This window comes from Taudactylus pleione, unplaced genomic scaffold (genome assembly GCF_031769625.1).
Source record: "Taudactylus pleione unplaced genomic scaffold, aTauple2 ptg000016l, whole genome shotgun sequence".
Lineage (NCBI taxonomy): Eukaryota > Metazoa > Chordata > Amphibia > Anura > Myobatrachidae > Taudactylus > Taudactylus pleione.
In genome coordinates, this window is record NW_028284418.1 from 955,797 (window position 1) to 976,289 (window position 20,493).

Genomic DNA, 20,493 nt, shown 5'->3' on the forward strand with positions numbered 1-20,493 from the left:
GCAACAAAATTACCAATTTCAGGCACTTCCCTTTGGTGTGTCAACGGCCCCTCGGGTCTTCACCAAAATAATGGCGGTTATGATGGCCCACCTTAGATGTCAGGGAGTCAGAATACTGCCATACTTGGACGACCTCCTGATATTAGCACAGTCTCCAGCTATTTTACAACACCATCCCCAGCTGACTATTGCCTGCCTACAGATGCATGGCTGTATCATCAATTGGAAGAAGTCCTGCCGTTCTCCAATACAGCGGATGCTACATCTGGGGGCACTTCTGGATTCTCAGGCACAAAGGGCGTTTCGGCCAGCAGACAAGATTTCGGCCTTAATATTGCGAGTGCGCAAATTGCTCCTCAAGCGAAGGGTATCCATTCTATCAGCGATGCAGGTCCTGGGATCAATGGTATCCACCTTCATCATGGTGGAATGTGCTCAGTTCCACTCCAGGACTCTACAACAATTGATTCTCTCCCGGTGGAACGAGCAGTTTCATTTAATGCGGTCCCAGAGGATTCTTCTCACTTGGAAGTTTGTCTCTCTCTTGTGGTGGCTACAGAAGTCTCATCTGGACAAGTGTGGCCCATTTTGGATTCCAAATTGGGTGCTCCTCACCACGGACGCCAGTCTTCACGGATGGGGTGCAGTGACAGGTCATCACCAGTATACAAAGCGCTCATCCTGGCACAGGACTTCCTCCAAGGCATGCCGGTCCAGATAGAGTCCGACAACACAACCACAGTAGCCTATCTCAATCATCAGGGAGGCACGCGAAGTCAGGCAGCCATGAGGGAAGTGGCAAACATTCTTATCTGGGCAGAAAGTCATCTTCCAATTATCTCGGCAATATTAATTTCGGGAGTGCTCAACTGGGAAGCAGACTTTTTTTCAACTCCTAGTGAACAAATGGGGCCTTCCAGACGTATACCTCAGGAAATTCAAGCAGGAAGGCGTCACCGTAGTACTGGTAGCTCCTGCTTGGCCCAGGCGCCATTGGTTCACTGACAAACGTAATATATCCATTGACACTCCGTTTCCTCTTCCAGTTTGGCTGGATCTGTTAGCGCAGGGTACCTGCTTGCATCCAGACCTACCTCGTCTGTATTTGACGGCATGGCTCTTGAGTCTTCCATCTTAAGTGCCAAAGGTTTCTCTAGCTCTGTGTTTCAGACGATGCTTAGGGCACGAAAGCCTTCTTCTGCCCGCATCTATTACAGAGTTTGGCACTCCTTTGATCAATGGTGTTCCCACAGAAAGTATGACCCTTAGATTTTTAAGGTTTCTCAGGTACTTGCTTTTCTCCAGGCTGGGTTAGACATCGGTCTCCACACGGCCACCATGAGAGTACAGGTTTCTGCACTGTCAGTTTGGCTCCAGCGAAGGATCGCTTCTTTGTTTTTCAGGGTGTTCTCTGAGCTCAGCCACCCTTTGTCCCACTGGCAACATCGTGGGATTTGTCTTTGGTTCTAAAGGGGCTACAGGATCCCCCATTTGAACCTCTGGACTCAGTAGATTTGAAGTGGTTGACAGCGAAAACACTTTTTCTACTTGCCATCTCCTTTGCCCGCAGTGTCTCTGATTTGGCAGCACTCTCTTGTCGCTCCCCCTTTTTGTTTTTTCTCCAGGATACAGCTGTCCTCCATACACCGGCAGGTTACCTTCCTAAGGTAGTATCCCGTTTTCATGTGAATGAAGAGATTGTGCTTCCAGTCTTCAGACCTTTCTGTAGGTGAAGCCTCCCTGGATGTGGTTCGTGCTTTCGGTATCTATGTGGATCGTACAAACTCTTTTAGAAAATCAATCGCTCTTTTTGTGTTGTATGGTTTTCACAAACCAGCTAACAAACAAACTCTGGCTCAATGGCTGCGCATGACTATCTCTCAGGCTGATCTCCCTGTTGCAAACATGGCGACAGCTCATTCTACTCAGTCTTTGGGACCATCATGGGCGTTTTGACGTGGTGCCTCTGCTGAACAATTGTGCAAGGCGGCCACGTGGTCTTCTGTCCACACCTTTCTTAGGTTCTACTCCTTTGACACTTGCCTCTCAGGATGCTTCCTTTGGGCGTTGGATTTTCCTTTCTGCTCAGGAGCGTCCCCACACTTAAGGGAACTGCTTTAGGATATCCCCATGGTATCCCCGTGAACCTCTTATGCACCTTGACGAAGAAAATAAGAGTTATGGTAGACTTACCTTTGTTAACTCTTTTTCTTCGAGGTCCATAGGGTCCACAGGGCACCCACCCTGACGCACCTGGCTGCATTGATTAATTTTTGTTTTGGTCATGGATTCCCTCATCTTCTGTGAGAGTGTTTCTGGTGTACATTGTCCTTCTTGCTCCTCTTTCCTTCTCCTGCCTTGGGCTTGTTTACAAAACTGAATGCCTGTGGCTAGGGCCGGGGTATATGTGGTAGAGGACCTGAAGCATCTTGGGAGCTAAAAGCTTAACTGTTTGGATCCTGGATCACTCCAACCACATTTCCCCATGGCGTCCCTGTGTACCGTATGGACCTCGAAGAAATAGAGTTAACAAAGGTAAGTCTACCATAACTCTTATTTTCTGCAGATACAGTATTCTGTTGGAAACTGGCCTGTGCAGGTATTTTTTATCAGTGGTTGGTTTTTGCAGGTCTTTATGGGACTTTAAGTTAATTATAGTAATGCATTTTTACTGCATTTCTGTGATCAGTTCCCTTTACACAGCTTCTTTCAGGAGTTTCAGGTTTACCTGTGTCTCCACAGGCTACGATGAGCACTCGCCCCCAGCGTATATTGGATGCTTCGTCTCTCACACAGTCTGCTCCCGCAAGTCCCACTAATAAGGGGATGCACATCCACCAAGTGGGGTGAGAAACGTTCTAAACCTATTATTGTTTTACCACAGTTTGCTTAATAATTTTTACAATAGTTTCCTGTCTAATAAAGGCATTTAATATGTTTGGCTAAACCCTAACCCTGACATGGAAAATGCTAAAGAGGAGTTTGCTAACTTATAAGTTGACGTTAATGAGAACCAGAGATAGTCATGGTATGTGATTACATTTTGGTGAAATCCTGTTCTCTGTGCACCAGCTTTCCTGCCTGTAGGCTTATTAAACATATCCTGCAGTATTGGCTGATAGCACAGAGCAATATTGTGCACTTGCACTTTGGAACAATTTTGTATTTTGGGTGTGTAATCCCTTAGGCCTAGTACAATGTGGCAAGAATGACCTTTCATTTTCCTAACACCTTTTCAGGGGATCACCTCCCACTCCCAGCGCCAGCAGTTCCAGTCTTACCAATGATGTGACCAAACCACCTGTCAGTAGGGAGCTGCCTTCTGCTCGGCCAGCCAATGTGGGGGGGAACATTGGTTGTCAGTATACTCCCCATTCCCATCAGTTCCCTCGTACCCGCAAGATGTTTGATAAAGGCCCAGACCAGGTAAAGCATCTCAGGTGCAAGGAGACATACTTTGTACTTAGCATTAATAACCTATTAACTTCTGTGCTTACATAGCAATGTCTTTTGCAAGCATTTACTGCTGTCAGATGGTTAAATAAGGGCTCAGTTTTGCTTACACAAATATAGGTAGCAAGCTTTCACAGCATTAGACAGACTATAACATAAAATGATATATATAGAATAATTACATACCCACCGGTTTTGAGAAGACGGTGCAGAGCTGCTCAGCACGAATTCGCACAGCAGTGTGTTCCTTCCCACTTACTCACATCTTCACACGCCACTCTGACAACTCCCCGGCCTCTCTAAAGCTGGCCGCTCCTCATGAATATTTTATTTCATGTGAGCTGCTCGCTCAGTAAATATTCACGATGCATGCACACTTTGTATTGGCCCTGGCCTATTTTGCTGAAGAACAGCATATGTACATTAGCATACTGATTCATATGTTGTTTTTTTTCCCGCATTCTGTGGACAGCAAAGATCACACAGACCAAATATGTCCATCTGATCAGGCCTTGATTGTGCTTATCAGGGTCATTCTAGATGAGGGAAGTAGAATAGACTCCATTCAACCTTCATCACTACCGTCTCACCTGCAGAATTTTCTGTGCCATAATACGACTTAACCAGTTCACACTAACCTGGACATTTAGGGGCCGATTCAAATCCAAGCGATGTGCAGCTGCGCACAATGCCCAGAATTACAGTAGTGTAACATTGCTCATTTTCCTGCACACCCCTAAGGGAGTCCAAGGCAAATCAGCAATGTTGCTGTTGCGATGTGCTGCTGTTACAAGTGTTAACTAATGCCCGACATCTCGAATGGTGCCTATGCAGTGAATTACCTGCCAAGGTTACTGCATAATTACCAACATTTACAGGACCCTTATGTTTCAGGGCATCTAAGCAGTGTGTGTGTGTGTGTGTGTGTGTGTGTTGACCTTGGAACACTATAATTACCAACATCTTCTATTTATAGAAGTTAATTGTGATGCACTTTTTTATTTTAAGTTCTCTCTCTATATTTCTTAGCTTATAAGACCTACAGCATGAGAACACATGGCAAAAAAAAACCCCATAATCTAACAATTTTATTGTTTACTTGGTCATTGCTGAAAAACAGGGACACGTCTTTAATACCTTTTACTGTCCCTGGCATTTAGTTACAGTTGGCAACTATTATTCTACATGCTTTATATGTGATGAACTTCGCATTTGTAATAATCAGGAATGACACAGTTTTTCATATTGGACTTAATAATGCCTGCTTTCTAGTACTTTTCTAGCAACATTTATCAGTTTAATGTTGCTATTTCTATGACAAAGTTTCTTAGTCAGCAGAAAGTTTGTCGCAAGTGTAGGCTACATGTAAAATAGCGTTATCCAACATATTTAAAAGAGATATCCCCTATTTTGTTATTCATATTCCCCAGGTAAGAATAAGATAATTTGCAAATGCTGTTATTCATTTTTAAGGTACGTTTGACTAGGGCAGGCCTGGCCAACCTGTGGCTCTCCAAGCTGTTGCAGAACTACAAGTCCCAGCATGCTTTACCAGCTGATAGCTGGGAAGGTATGCTGGGACGTAGTTTCAAAACAGCTGGAGAGCCACAGGTTGGCCAGGCCCGGACTAGGGTGTGAGAACCTTTTTGCTGTCATTCTTCACCTGCAGCACAGATATGGGGACCTTTCCACTTACATTATTATGTAATTAGCAATTGTAGCAGCGGCAGAGTGTCAGTGGCATTGTACTTGCCTATGGTTGCCCTTGTAACATTGTGATAGAGTGTGAGATTGTGCTGTTGTCTTTCCAATAGATTAGCAATATAATTCTGGTGTGGAGTTAAGCGCAGTGTCCATATTCCTCTAAATGACACAAAGTGCACACATTCAATTTCTGTATATTTTTGGCATTTTTCATTTTTTTTTTTAATAATCATATTTAAATGTACCCCTCTAAAATGACAGCAGTGATTGGTACAGATTGACTTTTGATGTCACACTGCATGTTCAACCACTAACATAAATCTCCCCCCAGACGGCAGATGATGGAGATGATGCTATTGCCCATAAGGGGTTCATATCTGGGTCATTGCAGACTGGATTTGGTGACTGGAGTGCCAAGTACTTTGCTCAACCAGTAATGAAGGTAAATGTAAAGCACATTGTTACTGGTTTATATTGCCTGCTGAACTCTACCGAGTAACATTCTCTGCTACTACCTGTAGTGTAACACATTTGATCATGGGACTGCTACTGAGAGGACTGTGATGTTACATTTATAAAGTATTACAGTTTGATTATTGTCATACTATTTAATGGCAAAGGGCATCAATAGGGCCATAATTAGGGGGTCCATTGGCATGCTGTGAGCCTAATGGAGATTAAATGGTAGTCTAAATGTTCAAAAATGTCTAAAAATAAGTATACAGATGTGTCCACATACATCTTACCTCTGTGCACTACAAGTCGCGTTAAACATAACACATGTGCGCCGTGTGACTCGGTAGCACTGAGCATCTTTATGTGCAACTTTTCACCTTCAAATGCGTCTTATTCACAAAGTGATGAGAATAGGACACACAAGCAGCTGCTGCTGATTTAAATGATATAAGGCATGCCTATATTATGTGTGCGGGTGCATCTGCATGCGAAATGCTATGTTACAGTGTCACAGCCGCTGACACTGTAACATAGCATAAAGATGTTAATATGTTTTATTGGTGGTTATTGTGTCCTAAGCTAGGTACACACTGTGCAATATATAGCGAGCGCATCGGCCGGTGTGAACGATGTTGTTCACATGCTGCAGATACCCGACAGAGAGAGTGACAGCTCAATTGGGTGGGCAAATTTAAATGCCTGCCCAGTTGTGACGTCAGGCCCACAACATTGGGCAGACGATTGGTAAGTGTATATGCACTTACCAATTGTCATATAGCTCAGCATTACCCTGCCAATTTTACCATCTTGTACTTGTAATGTCTGTTTATAGTTTCCCAGCTTTTACTATGCTTATTGCAATATATATGCTCTGTTTTAATGTTTTATTTTATTTTGTAACGCAAACATTTTCAATAAAAATAATTGATTTAAAAAAAATAAATTGTGCAACCTGGACATACCACATTGTGGTGATAAGTGTGCAAATACAATATATTGTCCGCATACACGGAAATTAGTAGCTGCCTTTTCATGTAGCAACAGCTGAGGTCGGTCGTGCCTCTGTCCCCCACTTCCACTTCACTCTTAAACTGTGTACAAATTTTAAATACTTCCGTTCACCCCCCACCCCCTCCCCTTCCTCCTCACAGAAAAGCATGATTTTGCCATGTTTCAAACTTGCACCTTCCAGGAGGATTTACTTTTAGATCTAAGCAAGTCCCTCATAGTATAAAAATGATGGATTGTAATGAATTATTTTATTTGGGCATATCAGTGTTTTTAGATTTCCCAGTGGGCTTGTCCTTCTCCAGTTCATGTAGTAAATACCTATTATATATATATATATATATATATATATATATATATATATATATTAGGGATGTGCAGGCTCGGATAGGTTCGAGTTTGCACGTGGAGTTCGGATTTTTCCCTCCAAAAAAACGGAACTCAGAACGAGGCAAAACGTCATCTTACATGGACGAACATCATCATTCCTGGACAAAAGTCCAAGAATGATGATGTTCGTCCATGTAAGATGACGTTTTGTCCAGGAATGATGATGTTCGTCCATGTAAGATGACGTTTTGCCTCGTTCTGAGTTCCGTTTTTTTGGAGGGAAAAATCCGAACTCCACGTGCAAACTCGAACCTATCCGAGCCTGCACATCCCTAATATATATATATAAACAAGTGATCTACCCTTTTCTTAGGTAAAGATGTATATACTGCATAAGAGTTTGTTTTTTACATGTGCCAGCTATCTGTAAGTATGTATAAGGAGCCTGCCTTATGTTGGCTTTGACATTCTGGATACCTGGTCCTTCTACTACTAGACTTGTTATAAACCCTAACCTGTGTCATCACAGATGCCTGAAGAACATGATGTTGAGAGTCAAATACGCAAGGAGCGGGAGTGGCGCTTCTTACGGAATGCCAAGGTCAGGAAACAAGCACAAAGCATCCTACAAAAAGGTGAGCGATGCCACCATACTGTAGCTCTGTACTCTATAAACCTTTTCTGTCATGTATTTGTCTCAGATTCATAAGATGTTTCTCCTGTCTCTCTCCCTTCCCGGATTCCCTGCCATGAGGGCCAGGTTACACTCTGAGGATTAGATTTTTCTTTCCTCTGTGTGTTAATATGAGATTTTAAGTGTCTGTGACTGTATTAACACGGCGCCTGTCCTGCCAAGCAGAGTTAATCTGAGCTGACAAGTGTCCAGTCCCAGATCAATATCTATCCTACAGCAGCCAGCTCCATTTATTAATATGTGTGATAGAGAAAAGCAGCCAGAAGGAACTCGGGCCTCGGGCCTGCGAGGAGCCATAGAGTCTCACGGGATGGGATTATATGAGAAAAATGAGGTTCCCTAGCTTAGTAAGAAATGTTATTTTATGTTTTATTTTACAGGCATCACCAGATTGGATGATCAGATATTTATTAACCGAAATCCAGGAGTTCCCTCCGTAGTGAAGTTTCATCCATTTACCTCTTCTATCGCAGTTGCTGACAAAGACAGTATCTGGTAATACTCTGAGGCAGAATGCTTCACTATAGATTAGGTATCTTTGAAATGCAGTCTGTCATGTCTAAAAAGATGGCACAGAACTAAAGAGCCGCTCGGACAAATGCAGTCAAAAAATTTTTCCCTTAGGATCCGTGTAAGAGTACTGATGACATACAGTATATACAGGATAATATTGTACTTCAAGTGTTTCAGCATATTTTTTAAAATCATCAGCGATTTGGAAAACTTGGCTTGTGTCTGCAGTACATAAGGGAATATCTCCCCCTTCAGTGTACTGTAGGTGTGAACTCTTTGACTTTTTAACAGTAAATACAGAACAAAAATAGTTGTTTTCTTCAGTATATCCACCCCCTCAAGCAAAGTAGGGGTGTAAGTTCGTACCAGTAGAATCTGGCGCCCCCCCAAAAAAATAAAAAAGGGAAAACAGAAAACAAATATGGTGGATGGGCGTGTATGTGTGTGTGGATGTGTATGTATATATATACATATATATATATATATATATACACACACACATAGATATACAGCGGGTAAAATAAGTATTGAACACATCAACATTTTTCTCAGTAAATATATTTGTAATGGGGCTATTGTAATGAAATTGTCACCAAATGTCAGCAACAACCCATGCAATCCACACATGCATTGAAATTAAACCATAGATGTCCATAAATTAAGTTGTGTACTAATGTGAAGTGACACAGGGATAAAGTATTGAACATGCTTACTGAAATTTATTTAATACTTCGTACAAAAGCCTTTGTTGGTAATGACAGCTTTAGGACGCCTCCTGTATAGAGAAACTAGTCTCATGCATTGCTCAGGTGCGATTTTGGCCCATTCTTCCCCGCAAACAGTCTTCAAATCTCGAAGGTTCCGTGGGCCTCTTCTATGTACTCTGATCTTTAGTTCTTTCCATTGATTTTCAATTGGATTCAAGTCAGGTGATTGGCTGGGCCATTCTAGCAGCTTTATTTTCTTTCTCTGAAACCAATTGAGAGTGTCCTTGGCTGTGTGTTTGGGATCATTGTCTTGCTAAAATGTCCACCCTCGTTTCATCTTCAGCATCCTGGTAGATGGCAGCAGGTTTTATCAAGAATGTCTCTGTACATTTTTCCATTCATCCTTCCTTCAACCATATGAAGTATGCCAGTACCGTATGCTGAAAATCAGCCCCACACCATGATGTTCCCACCTCCAAACTTCACTGTTGGTTGCTGTTTTTGGGGTGATGTGCAGTGCCATTTATCTTCAAAACATGGTGTTTATTTTGGCATACATAGAGTTCAATTATGGTCTCATCTGACCAGACTATATTCTCCCAGTATTTCACAGGCTTGTCCTAATGTTGTGGAGCAAACTTTAATCGAGCTACAACATGCTTTTTCTTCAGCAATGGAGTCTTGCATGGTGAGCGTGCATACAGGCCATAGCAGTTGAGTGCATTACTTATTGTTTTATTTGAAACAATTGTACCTGCTAATTCCAGGTCTTTCTGAAGCTCTCCACAAGTGGTCCTTGGCTCTTGGACTACTCTTCTGATAATTATTTTCACTCCTCTGTCAGAAATCCTGCGAGGAGCACCTGGTCGTGGCCGGTTTATGGTGAATAGATGTTCTTTCCACTTCCGGATTACAGCCTCAACAGTGCTCACTGGAACATTCAGAAGTTTAGAAATCCTTCTGTAACCAATGCCATCAGTATGTTTTGCTACATTAAGGTTTTAAAGGTCTTGAGAGAGCTCTTTGCTTTTACCCATCATGAGATGTTTCTTGTGTGACACCTGGGTAATGAGACACCTATTTTATAGGCCATCAGTTGGGACTGAACCAGCTTATATTAATTTGCACTGACAAGGGACAGGATTGCTTTCTAATTACTGATAGATTTCAGCTGGTGTCATGGCTTTCCATGCCTTATTGCACCTCCCTTTCTTCATGTGTTCAATACTTTTTCCCTGTGTCATTCCACATTATTACATACAACTTAATTTTTGGACATCTACGGTTTGATTTCTTTGCATGTGTGGATTACATGGGTTGTTGCTGACATTTGGTGAACATTTCATTACAACAGCCCCATTACAAATATATTCACTGAAAAAAATGTTGATGGGTTCAATACTTATTTATACCTGCTGTATATATGTGTAATATATATATATATATATATATATATATATATATATATATATATAAAAATACCAGAGCTGGCATGGAGCGCCTATTGTGCTTATATAACTTATTAAAAAATAAATAAATATAACTAATACCAAACCTGTGATTTTGTGCAATACAATGCTAATACAAGGGTGGCAGTATTTAAACTACCATCGTCATCCAATATATATAAACTTGTTAGTGTGTGATCTTTAGAAACAATCAGTACAACTAAAGTGCCAATGCAAAAAGACCGTTGGCGGTGGCTCTTATTCTCTTCCCATTTCATGAACTTGCCGTTTTTATCAGATAAGAAACGATTTTTTATCCATATTTATTCTGATAGATTCACAGCTATATTTTTCTATATATACATAATTTTATTCATGGTTTTATGTGTTTTACGTCTTTTATCCTTCATGTAGGAGGATATTATTGTTGTGTCTGATTAAAAATAATATATGCTTTTTAAAAAATGAATTTTTCTCACTTTTATTAAGTCACATTTTACTTTTTGTATTATTGTCACTAATTACCTATGGATTCCCAATAGGATCTTTTTGCATTGGCACTTTAGTTGTACTGATTGTTTCTAAAGATCACACACTAACAAGTTTATATATATTGGATGATGATGGTAGTTTAAATACTGCCACCCTTGTATTAGCATTGTATTGCACAAAATCACAGGTTTGGTATTAGTTATATTTATTTATTTTTTAATAAGTTATATAAGCACAATAGGCGCTCCATGCCAGCTCTGGTATTTTTTGATTGTTTGTATATGTAACAGACCACCACTGTTACATCTTTCTGCAGGTTGAGCTGACACCCATATGTTATTGGGGGGTGCATGATAACTGTCTCACAAAAAACCCTTTAGTGTGAGATAAAGGACACACATTTGAGACAATATTATATATAGGGACTCATACACAATTGGCGCTGCAGTCTTCTGTTACACATATATATATATATTATAAGTGGAGGATATATAAGTGCCACCTGGATTGTAATTACACAGTGATATAGACTAGATAATAACGAATTGCACTTTCCCATCAGGTTCTAGGTGTCAGCTTAATACAAGAGGTAAAAATAACAGTGGTAATCTGTTAATAAAGAAAATTTAAAAAGTGAACTTGTGAGTAGCGACAACAGTGCGTAATTGTAAATAAATAAATAAAATAGTGTTTTATAAGTATAACAATATCATATGGTACAATAAATATACAGCGTCTAAGTGCAATAAATAGAATTGAAACATATCAATAATAATAACAATGCAATAAATAAATGATAACAAATTCCAATTGAAACTGCATGTATACCTTTGAAAATGTTCTTTGATAAATAAATGAGCTGAAAAGGTATATCTAATATAGATAAACTGTCAGTGCAAATAATGCTACAAACCATGCATCTCTATACAATTAAGCACTGTTGTCGCTACTCACAAGTTCACTTTTTACATATATATATATATATATAATACATATATATATATATATAATATATATATAATATATATATATATATATATATATCCACGCAATTACACATAAATAGAGTTTATGAATATGATTCTATGGAGTCTAGAGGTATATCATAATTTACTTATCAGGTATAAGTGTTTATGAGCGTTTGTCCCTGATTCGACGCTACCAAACCCTGGGGTCCTGCAGTATCAGTACCTAGAGATAGTTCTCCTAAAGTTAGTGCATAGGTACAAACATGTAGATGTATTATTCACAATTTGTACATTAGGCATTAAACACACAGCAGCATACAGACGATTGCTTAATTGTAGCTTTTACAAGATTAGCCTTGGCAGCGCCGGATCAGGCAGAGATGCTCATAAACAATTGTGCCTTTTGTTCCACAGCTCCGGGTACGCTGTGTGACAACGGCTGGTGGGTCAGAGTCACAAATTCACCGAGTTTCAGCCAACTCTGCAGCAGCCTATGCTCTTGAGCTTCCATTTGTTGTGATTCAGATTCAGCGGTTACCGGTGGGTGGCTCTCTGTACCAGTGGTCCCTGGGATAGGAGATCAGCCAGGTGTCTCGGGTCCCAGCTCACTGTCCAGCAGCTATGGCCAGTGCACCAATGCTTGCTGCAGCGTTGGCTGAGGGGTTTCAGGCGGGAGCCTTCCTGTCCCCTCTTGCAGGTGTTAGCAGGGCTCCCAGGATAGAGCCGATCAACACTGTAGCAGCAGCGAGTGCACCGCTGAAGTGGAAGATCAGTGGTCACAAGTGCTGCTGTACATGCTATAGATGGAAGAGCCCCTTTAGCGCCCGCCTCTGGGAGTTACGCCTCTGCCTTCAAGTTTTCAGCCATTACTATACCCTTTGTCTCTTTTTTTCCTTTCACTAAGGTATATAAAGAACCTTTAGCAATCTTGGTTTTTTTGCTTTGTGTACAGTATGTATTATTGTGAGATTAGTCTCTCTTGGACAAGTTATATATATATATATATATATATATATATATACACACCTCTGTTGATATACCAAGAATAAAATATTCAGGTATAAGAATTATGGGCTACCATAGGGCTTTTATTTTATGAACAATATCCAAAACATAAACTTATGGTGATTTGAAGACTAACTAGAGGGTTGTGTTTGACCAACAGCTAATATTGCAATAAATCCCCCTAAGTGGTGGAAATTTCCTCTTTTCAATTAATACTCAAAGTTGTAGCGCACCAAAGGTACCCCTTCTCTTCTATATATATATATATATATATACACACACACACATATACAGGTGTGTATATATATATATATATATATATATATATTATATATATTTTTATTTTTTTATATATAATCCTTCCCTGATTAGGTTTTTCTGCACTTGTAATAGGCAGCTGTCACTTCTTTGGAGAACTATATTTGATTTCTGCTTATGCTAACATATCTGTCACCAGATTCTATCCCTGTGTTCCTGCACTGCATGCTTCAGTCCCACTGTTATATTCACATTAATTATCATTTCACAGAGGTACTGAGCTCTGGAAAATCTGCTGTTGGACCTGTATTAGACCAGCACCGTCTAATTTTCACTAGGCCCCAAGTTCTTTCCTACAGTCACATTTGATATTACAACTTAAATGTAGGATTGCTTTTATTAGTGGTGGTTATCTGATGTAATTGCTTTAGAGATGTCCCTCACTAGCAGTCCAGAATATCTCTATTTCTGGCTGTTTAATCCGTTGTCAGATTCCAATCTACCTAAGACACATCTATATAGGCCTCTCACATAAATATTACCTCACATTTCATTAACATCTCAGTGGTCCAAACTGCTTTTCCCATAGGTGGTGATTTTCTCCTGTAATTTTACATGTGTCCTGAAATATAATCTCCTCATTTCATGTAATGCAGTTTCTGGGATTGGGAGAAAGGCGAGAAGCTGGATTACTTTCACAATGGTAACCCACGTTATACCAGAATTACAGCCATGGAATATCTGAATGGACAGGACTGCTCCTTGCTGCTAAGTGCCACAGGTGTGTGGTGGAGGGTAGGAGGAGTGTTGGGTGAGATTAGGACACCTGTTTGCCAAAAGTTTGAGTCCAGGGGTAGCTTTATCAATACTTCATAAAGAAGTATCATATTTGCATAAATATGGGGGCAGAATATATATTTACAATAAATATACCAGTCTAGAAAATGTTAAGGATGTATATGTGGCCATTACTAAATTTTACCAATACTGAAGCACAAATTTTGTTTTTAAATAATATGGGGTCACTGTAATTTACTTTTTTTTTTGGTACCCACAGGCTAAAGCTACTTGGCATTGAGCTGGAAAACCCTGCAGATAGCAAGGTCCCTTACTAAAGCAGTCTTGCATTATTTTTTTTACCTGCAATTTATGGATCCGCTGCTCAAACCTGCCAGTTTACATTTCTAACATTTACAATATCAGGGCAGCAATTTGCTGCGTATTTGGTCAAAAAATGGCGGTTTTGCTGCGATTTTCCAGCTGTTTTGCATTAATAAATCAGACGTTTTGTAACTTCCAAAACATCCAAATGGTCAGGTTTACCCCGCAGTCTCTTTGGATACAGCTTTTAAAATCTTAGAGTATTTGGGGTTTTTTGGGGGTTTTTTTTTAGCCCTGGTCAAATCATAAAGATTTTGTCCATACAGATGATGGTGCCATACGAGTGTGGAAGAACTTTGCTGATCTAGAAAAGAATCCAGAAATGGTTACAGCCTGGCAGGGTTTATCTGACATGCTGCCATCTACACGAGGTAAGCCATGAATGTGGTAGATGGTGTTATTTATATTGGTCCTCTTCAAACTATATAATCCAAAACTAAACATTTACAGCAGTTTTGAGTGTAATTAACAGTTCAAACTAGGGATCTTATCTCTTGAAGGGTTTTATATTTAAACTGCTAGCAGGATTGTTTAGGCCAGGGGTTCTCAACCTTTTTTTGGGGAGTACCATATAGCGACTATGGGAATAGGTCATGTACCACTTTTCAGAAGCTATGAATTTATAAACATGTAAACATTTGTGACATTTATTTCACATACAGTAGCTCTCATTTGCCTCCTCCATTGCTTCCATTGCCCTCTCCTCATAGCTATCATTACCCCTTTCACATAGCTGTCACTGCCTCCTTCACAGACGTCTCACTGCATTTAAAAATGCATGAGGCTAATCACTGCATGCTTGTTATCCGCTTTGTGCAGGTGAGGTTACATAACGTGGAAGTCGGCTGCTCCTGGAAACTTGGGAGCAGCCGACTGTGGTCCATAAGACTGTGTAGGAACTTGAGTACCACCTAGCCTTGCTAACTGTACCTCTGGTGTACACATACCACCTACTGAAATGGTCTAGGCCCTTCATCTGTAAGCTTCTCATTCATTTGTGAAGTTGGTTTAAAAAAAGAAAACTTAAATTTCTCTGACAGAGAGATGATCCTTTGCTCGGAATATTAGAGGCATCTTCAGGGGAAGATCAGGTTACTGTCATGTTGATATCTTGTCTGAAATGAAGCAAATAAAGGTGGGCACAGAAAAGACTTTAATAGATAAAATGTAAGACTTTACTAGCTATTTTTTAAAATTTTACTATCATTTTGATAGATCAACATCTATAAAGAGCACTTGTGAATGTCTTTCAGTTATTGCCAGCATTAACACCAAATATAAGCACGTGTTTTGTAATGAGTGTTATTCTAACTAACCTACCACTTAGACTCATTTATAGATTGTGAATTCCTATTTAACAGTTGGCTGCCCATTTTTTCTGCTTTCATATTGAGCTGACCATTGGTTCTTCATAGATGTCAATGTTCCTTTTTCTGCAGTGTACTTGCTCAGATACAGCTGAAAACATCTTAGCACAACTGAATAGTAAGACATTGTAAGTGCACCTAGCCTAACATATGTTATCACTTACAGCAATGACTGCCCACGTACACAGCATTGCAATTAGTTGAACAATATATGAGATTTCTTCAGCTTTTTTTGTCATGGCAGTATTATCAGCACCTAGCTCTCTAGTACATGATGATAATCTTACTTCTTGGTTGCACCTTATTTGTGTTTGTCATCTCTTGTCCTGAGGTTGGTTTCTTGTTTCTTTAGAAGATTTTAATTGCCTGCTGTGAGAATCAAATATATTCCACCATCTGCATTAGGGGGAAACAGATGATCAGTTCTATTCCACCCCTGATGTAAAAAGCGGACTCCGCTGGTGACACCTGCTGTAAAGTCCATTAGCAGTGAGATGCTGCAGACATGAGGCAGGCAGCTAATTGCAGGTCACTACAAGCAGCATGTGGGTTACAGCAGTATCCCGTTCCATGAACAGCCTATTGTCCCATCACACTAGAAGCCTGTCTGCCACATCACGCAGTCTGGGAATCAAAGGGGGATCAAACTTCAGAGTAGCACAGACTGCATTTTTTTCCAGAGTATTTTTCCCAGTTGGATATGCCTGACTCCCAGGTGATGTCAGAACCCTACACATCTCCCGCATTACCTCCTCGGAGATGTGGACGTCACAAGCAAAGCTAATGCTTCAGTCCTGGAACCGGTATGGGCCATAATTGTTGTTCAGTCTGTTGTAAATTTTCAAGAGGGTCAAAGGCTTCCTGATTTTTCACTTTTTGAAGTACATGCAACAGTTCTATATGTTCCTTGAGTTTTCCAAATGAGTTGGTAGAAGTCCCCTTGTTAAGTGAAGAGGAAGGTGATAATAGGGATCATGAGGATGGGGCCAAGAATAATTCAGCCGTTTGGACTATATTGTATATTTTCCGGCTAATGCTATCAATTCTGAACAATTGTGCCATGCTCCACTTATTCTGATTTTGACATGAAAGCCCTCCAGGTGGCTGTTAGTCTTTAGGAATTCATTTCCAACTATTATACTATGGCTTTTGGACAACCCATTGTCTGTAGCAACCTAATGGAGTTAGAGAAGAGAGGATTTTTGTGCGTACCGTTAAATCTTTTTCTTCACAAACCTGTAGGAAGACACAGACAGCCCGCCAACTCACTTCACTATTATAAGCTGTTGACGAGAACGGGTTATTGGAGAAAGGGGTTAATTTGTGCCCAGCGCTCTGAATCTTAGAGGGTGGATAGAACCCTTTGTTTGTCTCTGCCCCCCCCCCCCCCCTCCTTTATGGGTCTAGCAAAACAGATTTTCACCTGTGCATGATTAAAGAAATCCACAAAACATGCCCTGTTGGGGGTTACTTGAGGACTGGAGTTGAGAACCAGTCCCCTACAACATTGTATAAAGGATTTCTCTGTAAGTACATAAATCCAGTTTTCCTTCAATTGGCTGTAAAAAAAAAAAAAACCTACTGTATGCCGGTGGCTGGCTAACATGAAATCTTGGTTCATATAGTTGGTTATTGTTCCACTTGTTTGTGATTTTTGAGTTCTATTTGGCAACTTGGTGCCTCCCCCCCTCCTATGACCTAATCCCCTAGTGTGACCTTTTACACTGCTGAGCTTAATCCATGACAGTCATGGATTGCCCTACTGCCATGCTGTGCTGCCACAGAGGGACATTGCTCCTAGTTACCATAGAGCCACTGCTATGTCATCTCATAAGTGATGCACCTGTCATAGCTAAACACATTTTTGTTGATTTTTCAGCTTTCTACTAATTACCTCCAGTTGGCCTTTCCTCTGGCTTTTCTTTATTTCTTAACATTTCATCCAAAATTAACTAATGTCAATTATGGTAAAGGCATCCTCAAGTTTTGGAAAAGGGTAACAATTGGCTTTTGATAAGGGTCTCTGTTTCCTAAATGTCAGGTTGCTGAAAGCCCCTCGGATAGCATGTTTGCTGGCTTCTGTAGCCATGTAAGGTGTGATCAGTGTCCCTAACGTTCTGCTTCTCTTTGCTGCTGCCTTCTGCCCCTGCTGGTTCTCGCCCCTTCCTTGCCCCCTCCTGAACCACAGGCCTGGCACGACGAGTCTCCATTTATCTTGACAGGAGTAAGCAAGGGGGTAAGTTTACCTTCAGTCCTACATGACCTGTTATGCGTGAGTGTGTGTGTGTCATGGAAACCAATGAATTGTGTGTAGATTATATCTTCTTCAATTATGTTCTGGGCAAGGTATCTGGACAGAATGTGCTGCATACCCATTGTCTGCACACAGCGGAAGCATCCATGTTATGGTTGACCCAATGTTCCATTCTTAGAGAATTTATTGGCTGCATTCTCGTGAATATTGGCTCAGTACACAAAATGGCAGCATCTGCTGTGTGGCTACAGGTGTACTTTTACGTTTTTCTCAGTAGATGTTTATTTGACATTCTACCATATCTTATGTATTCTGTCTGTATCTGTTGTAGATACCATCTTTTATTTGCCTTTTATAACTACTGTGATGCATTACGATACTACTAATAGATGCAATTGTGATGTTTGTTTAGGGTCTCTGTCAGAGATCTACATGCCACCATAGCTGCAAATTATTACACAGCAGCTGTACAGAAATATACAGATGTCGCAGCCACCGGGATTTGTATTGAGACACCCACCGGCAGCTTTGCAAATCCAAGCGACTTCGTACAAAGATGCAGCATCAATCGCAGAACAGTCGATGATCGGCCTTCTGAGTAACCCTTAGGTCACACAGAATTTTCAAGGGAACTGAGACGCCGGAGCCATTTTTACTGCATACGGGATCGCGGTCGCAGGCAGAGACATGCCCCGAAAATGGCCGGGAAATGCCTGTGTTAGAGTTGCCACCGACCATTGCTGCCCTCAAACAGTCCCGGCCTGTCAGTCACTTTGCGAATGACTCGCTGTCAGTGACACACGCGCAGTACGACTCATGTGCAGATCACCAATAATCGCTCAACTGAGTAAACATCGGCATTGCGTCCATCTCTGAATCAGGCCCTTAGTACATATTTGCATGGGGTCTAGTTAGGCTACAGACTATAATGTTGATTTTACCCTTAGTGTTCTGGCTTGTAATGTGGACAAAGATCAGGATACCATTAGACAGCTGTGCTCTGTGTTGCAGTAATGTCCCTTTGTGTTTCTGATCTTGTGCAGAGTGTACAGTCACCAGTATTATATCTTGCTTTCTCAGGGGCAGGGATGGTAGTAGACTGGGAACAGGAGACTGGGCTACTCATCACATCTGGTGACGTGCGAATTATCCGAATATGGGACACTGATAGAGAGATGAAAGTACAGGTAACAACTTACCACTTTCTCCAGAATTTGACTTTGGAAGAGCACCCATCTCCTACTCACTGCTGAGGCTGCCATATTGTGAGCTGTACCAGTATCCTTCAGAGTACACCCTATACGAGGAGGTATTGGTATCCCCGAGGTATGGGGATGTATAGTGGCTTGATAGAGTTAATGTTAGTTCTGCCTTCACAATGTATAGATGTAGAACACAGGTACAGTCCTTTCCATGTGCACACACTGCTTAATAACTCCCTCTAACCACACAGCAGTGTATGGGCTGCTTTACAGTGTGTGTCAGCACATCTCTTCTTTGGTAACTCAGTGGACTGCTGTAGCTTCTTTTATACTCCAGCTGCTGAACACTGCAAAAATGATACTTATAACTGTGGACTATATGGAAATGTCACTTCATTTGTAATGTTACTGCTCCGCTATATTATAATGCGTTGGAGGGTAACGTTTCTTTATGTGCTTTCTTTTCAGGATATCCCCACGGGGGCAGACAGCTGTGTTACCAGCTTGTCTTGTGACTCTCATCGCTCCCTCATCGTGGCTGGACTTGGGGACGGCTCTGTGCGTATTTTTGACCGCAGAATGTCACAAAGTGAATGGTAATGGCCGGTCTCCTGTTTGCCATAGCTTAATTGTTTGCTATACCCCAAAAGATTTTAGTGGATATTTATAACTGTGTAAAAAGTGCACTATAAAGCAGTCAGATGTTCTTTATCATTTTTTTAAGCTATACATAACTAACAGTAAAATGTGGATGTTTACTTTCTGCCTGTGGAACAGTTTTCCTACAGATGTGTCCATGTTAAGCTTTGCTAAAATCGTGCAATAGATCCCCCTGACTCACGCCATCGTATTGGGTACAGTGGTGTCCATGATATCCGCCAAGTTATAGACCTTTCTCTCAAGACATGCCTGTTTGTCTATATGAAATAAATGGGTAAAAGTAGTATAATATTAGGGGAAAAGTAGCATCATAATCGGTGAAAAGTATAATAATATTAGGGGAAACATAAAAATAATTTTACACATGATTGTACGCAATCTACGACATAGATGACACACAACAATGTACAGTTTGACAATATGATTTTCCACTTTTAGCTGCATTGTCAGTCTGTTGTATAGACAGCAATATTGAATAGTCTTCACTCTCTTTGCTACTTTTTCACTAATATACTACTTTTCCCCTAATATTTTTCTCTAATATGATGCTACTTTTCCCCCTAATATGATGCAACGTTTCATCTAATATGAGGCTACTTTCCCCCTAATATGAGGCTACTTACCCCCTAATATGAGGCTACTTTCCCCCTAATATGAGGCTACTTTCCTCCTAATATGAGGCTACTTTCCTCCTAATATGAGGCTACTTTCCTCCTAATATGAGGCTACTTTCCCACTAATATGAGGCTACTTTCCCCCTAACATGTTACTTTCCCCCATTTCATGATGTTACTTTCCCCCTAACATGATGTT

The 20,493-nt window shown here is 40.8% G+C and overlaps 1 protein-coding gene across 5 annotated transcripts in view; it reads left to right on the forward strand.

Annotated features, from left to right (window-relative positions):
- Window positions 1-20,493, forward strand: part of RPTOR (regulatory associated protein of MTOR complex 1) — a 319,880-nt gene that overhangs the window by 289,603 nt on the left and 9,784 nt on the right. For 2 of the 5 annotated variants that reach the window (XM_088474208.1, XM_088474236.1), the window contains 10 exons: window positions 2,704-2,846; window positions 3,240-3,426; window positions 5,489-5,599; window positions 7,481-7,586; window positions 8,026-8,140; window positions 13,693-13,817; window positions 14,464-14,568; window positions 17,753-17,800; window positions 18,899-19,005; window positions 19,489-19,616. In XM_088474208.1, the coding sequence (XP_088330334.1) occupies window positions 2,704-2,846; window positions 3,240-3,426; window positions 5,489-5,599; window positions 7,481-7,586; window positions 8,026-8,140; window positions 13,693-13,817; window positions 14,464-14,568; window positions 17,753-17,800; window positions 18,899-19,005; window positions 19,489-19,616 (1,175 nt within the window). The remainder of the gene's footprint in view (window positions 1-2,703; window positions 2,847-3,239; window positions 3,427-5,488; window positions 5,600-7,480; window positions 7,587-8,025; window positions 8,141-13,692; window positions 13,818-14,463; window positions 14,569-17,752; window positions 17,801-18,898; window positions 19,006-19,488; window positions 19,617-20,493) is intronic. The other 3 variants (XM_088474209.1, XM_088474218.1, XM_088474227.1) reach the window with 3 other exon arrangements.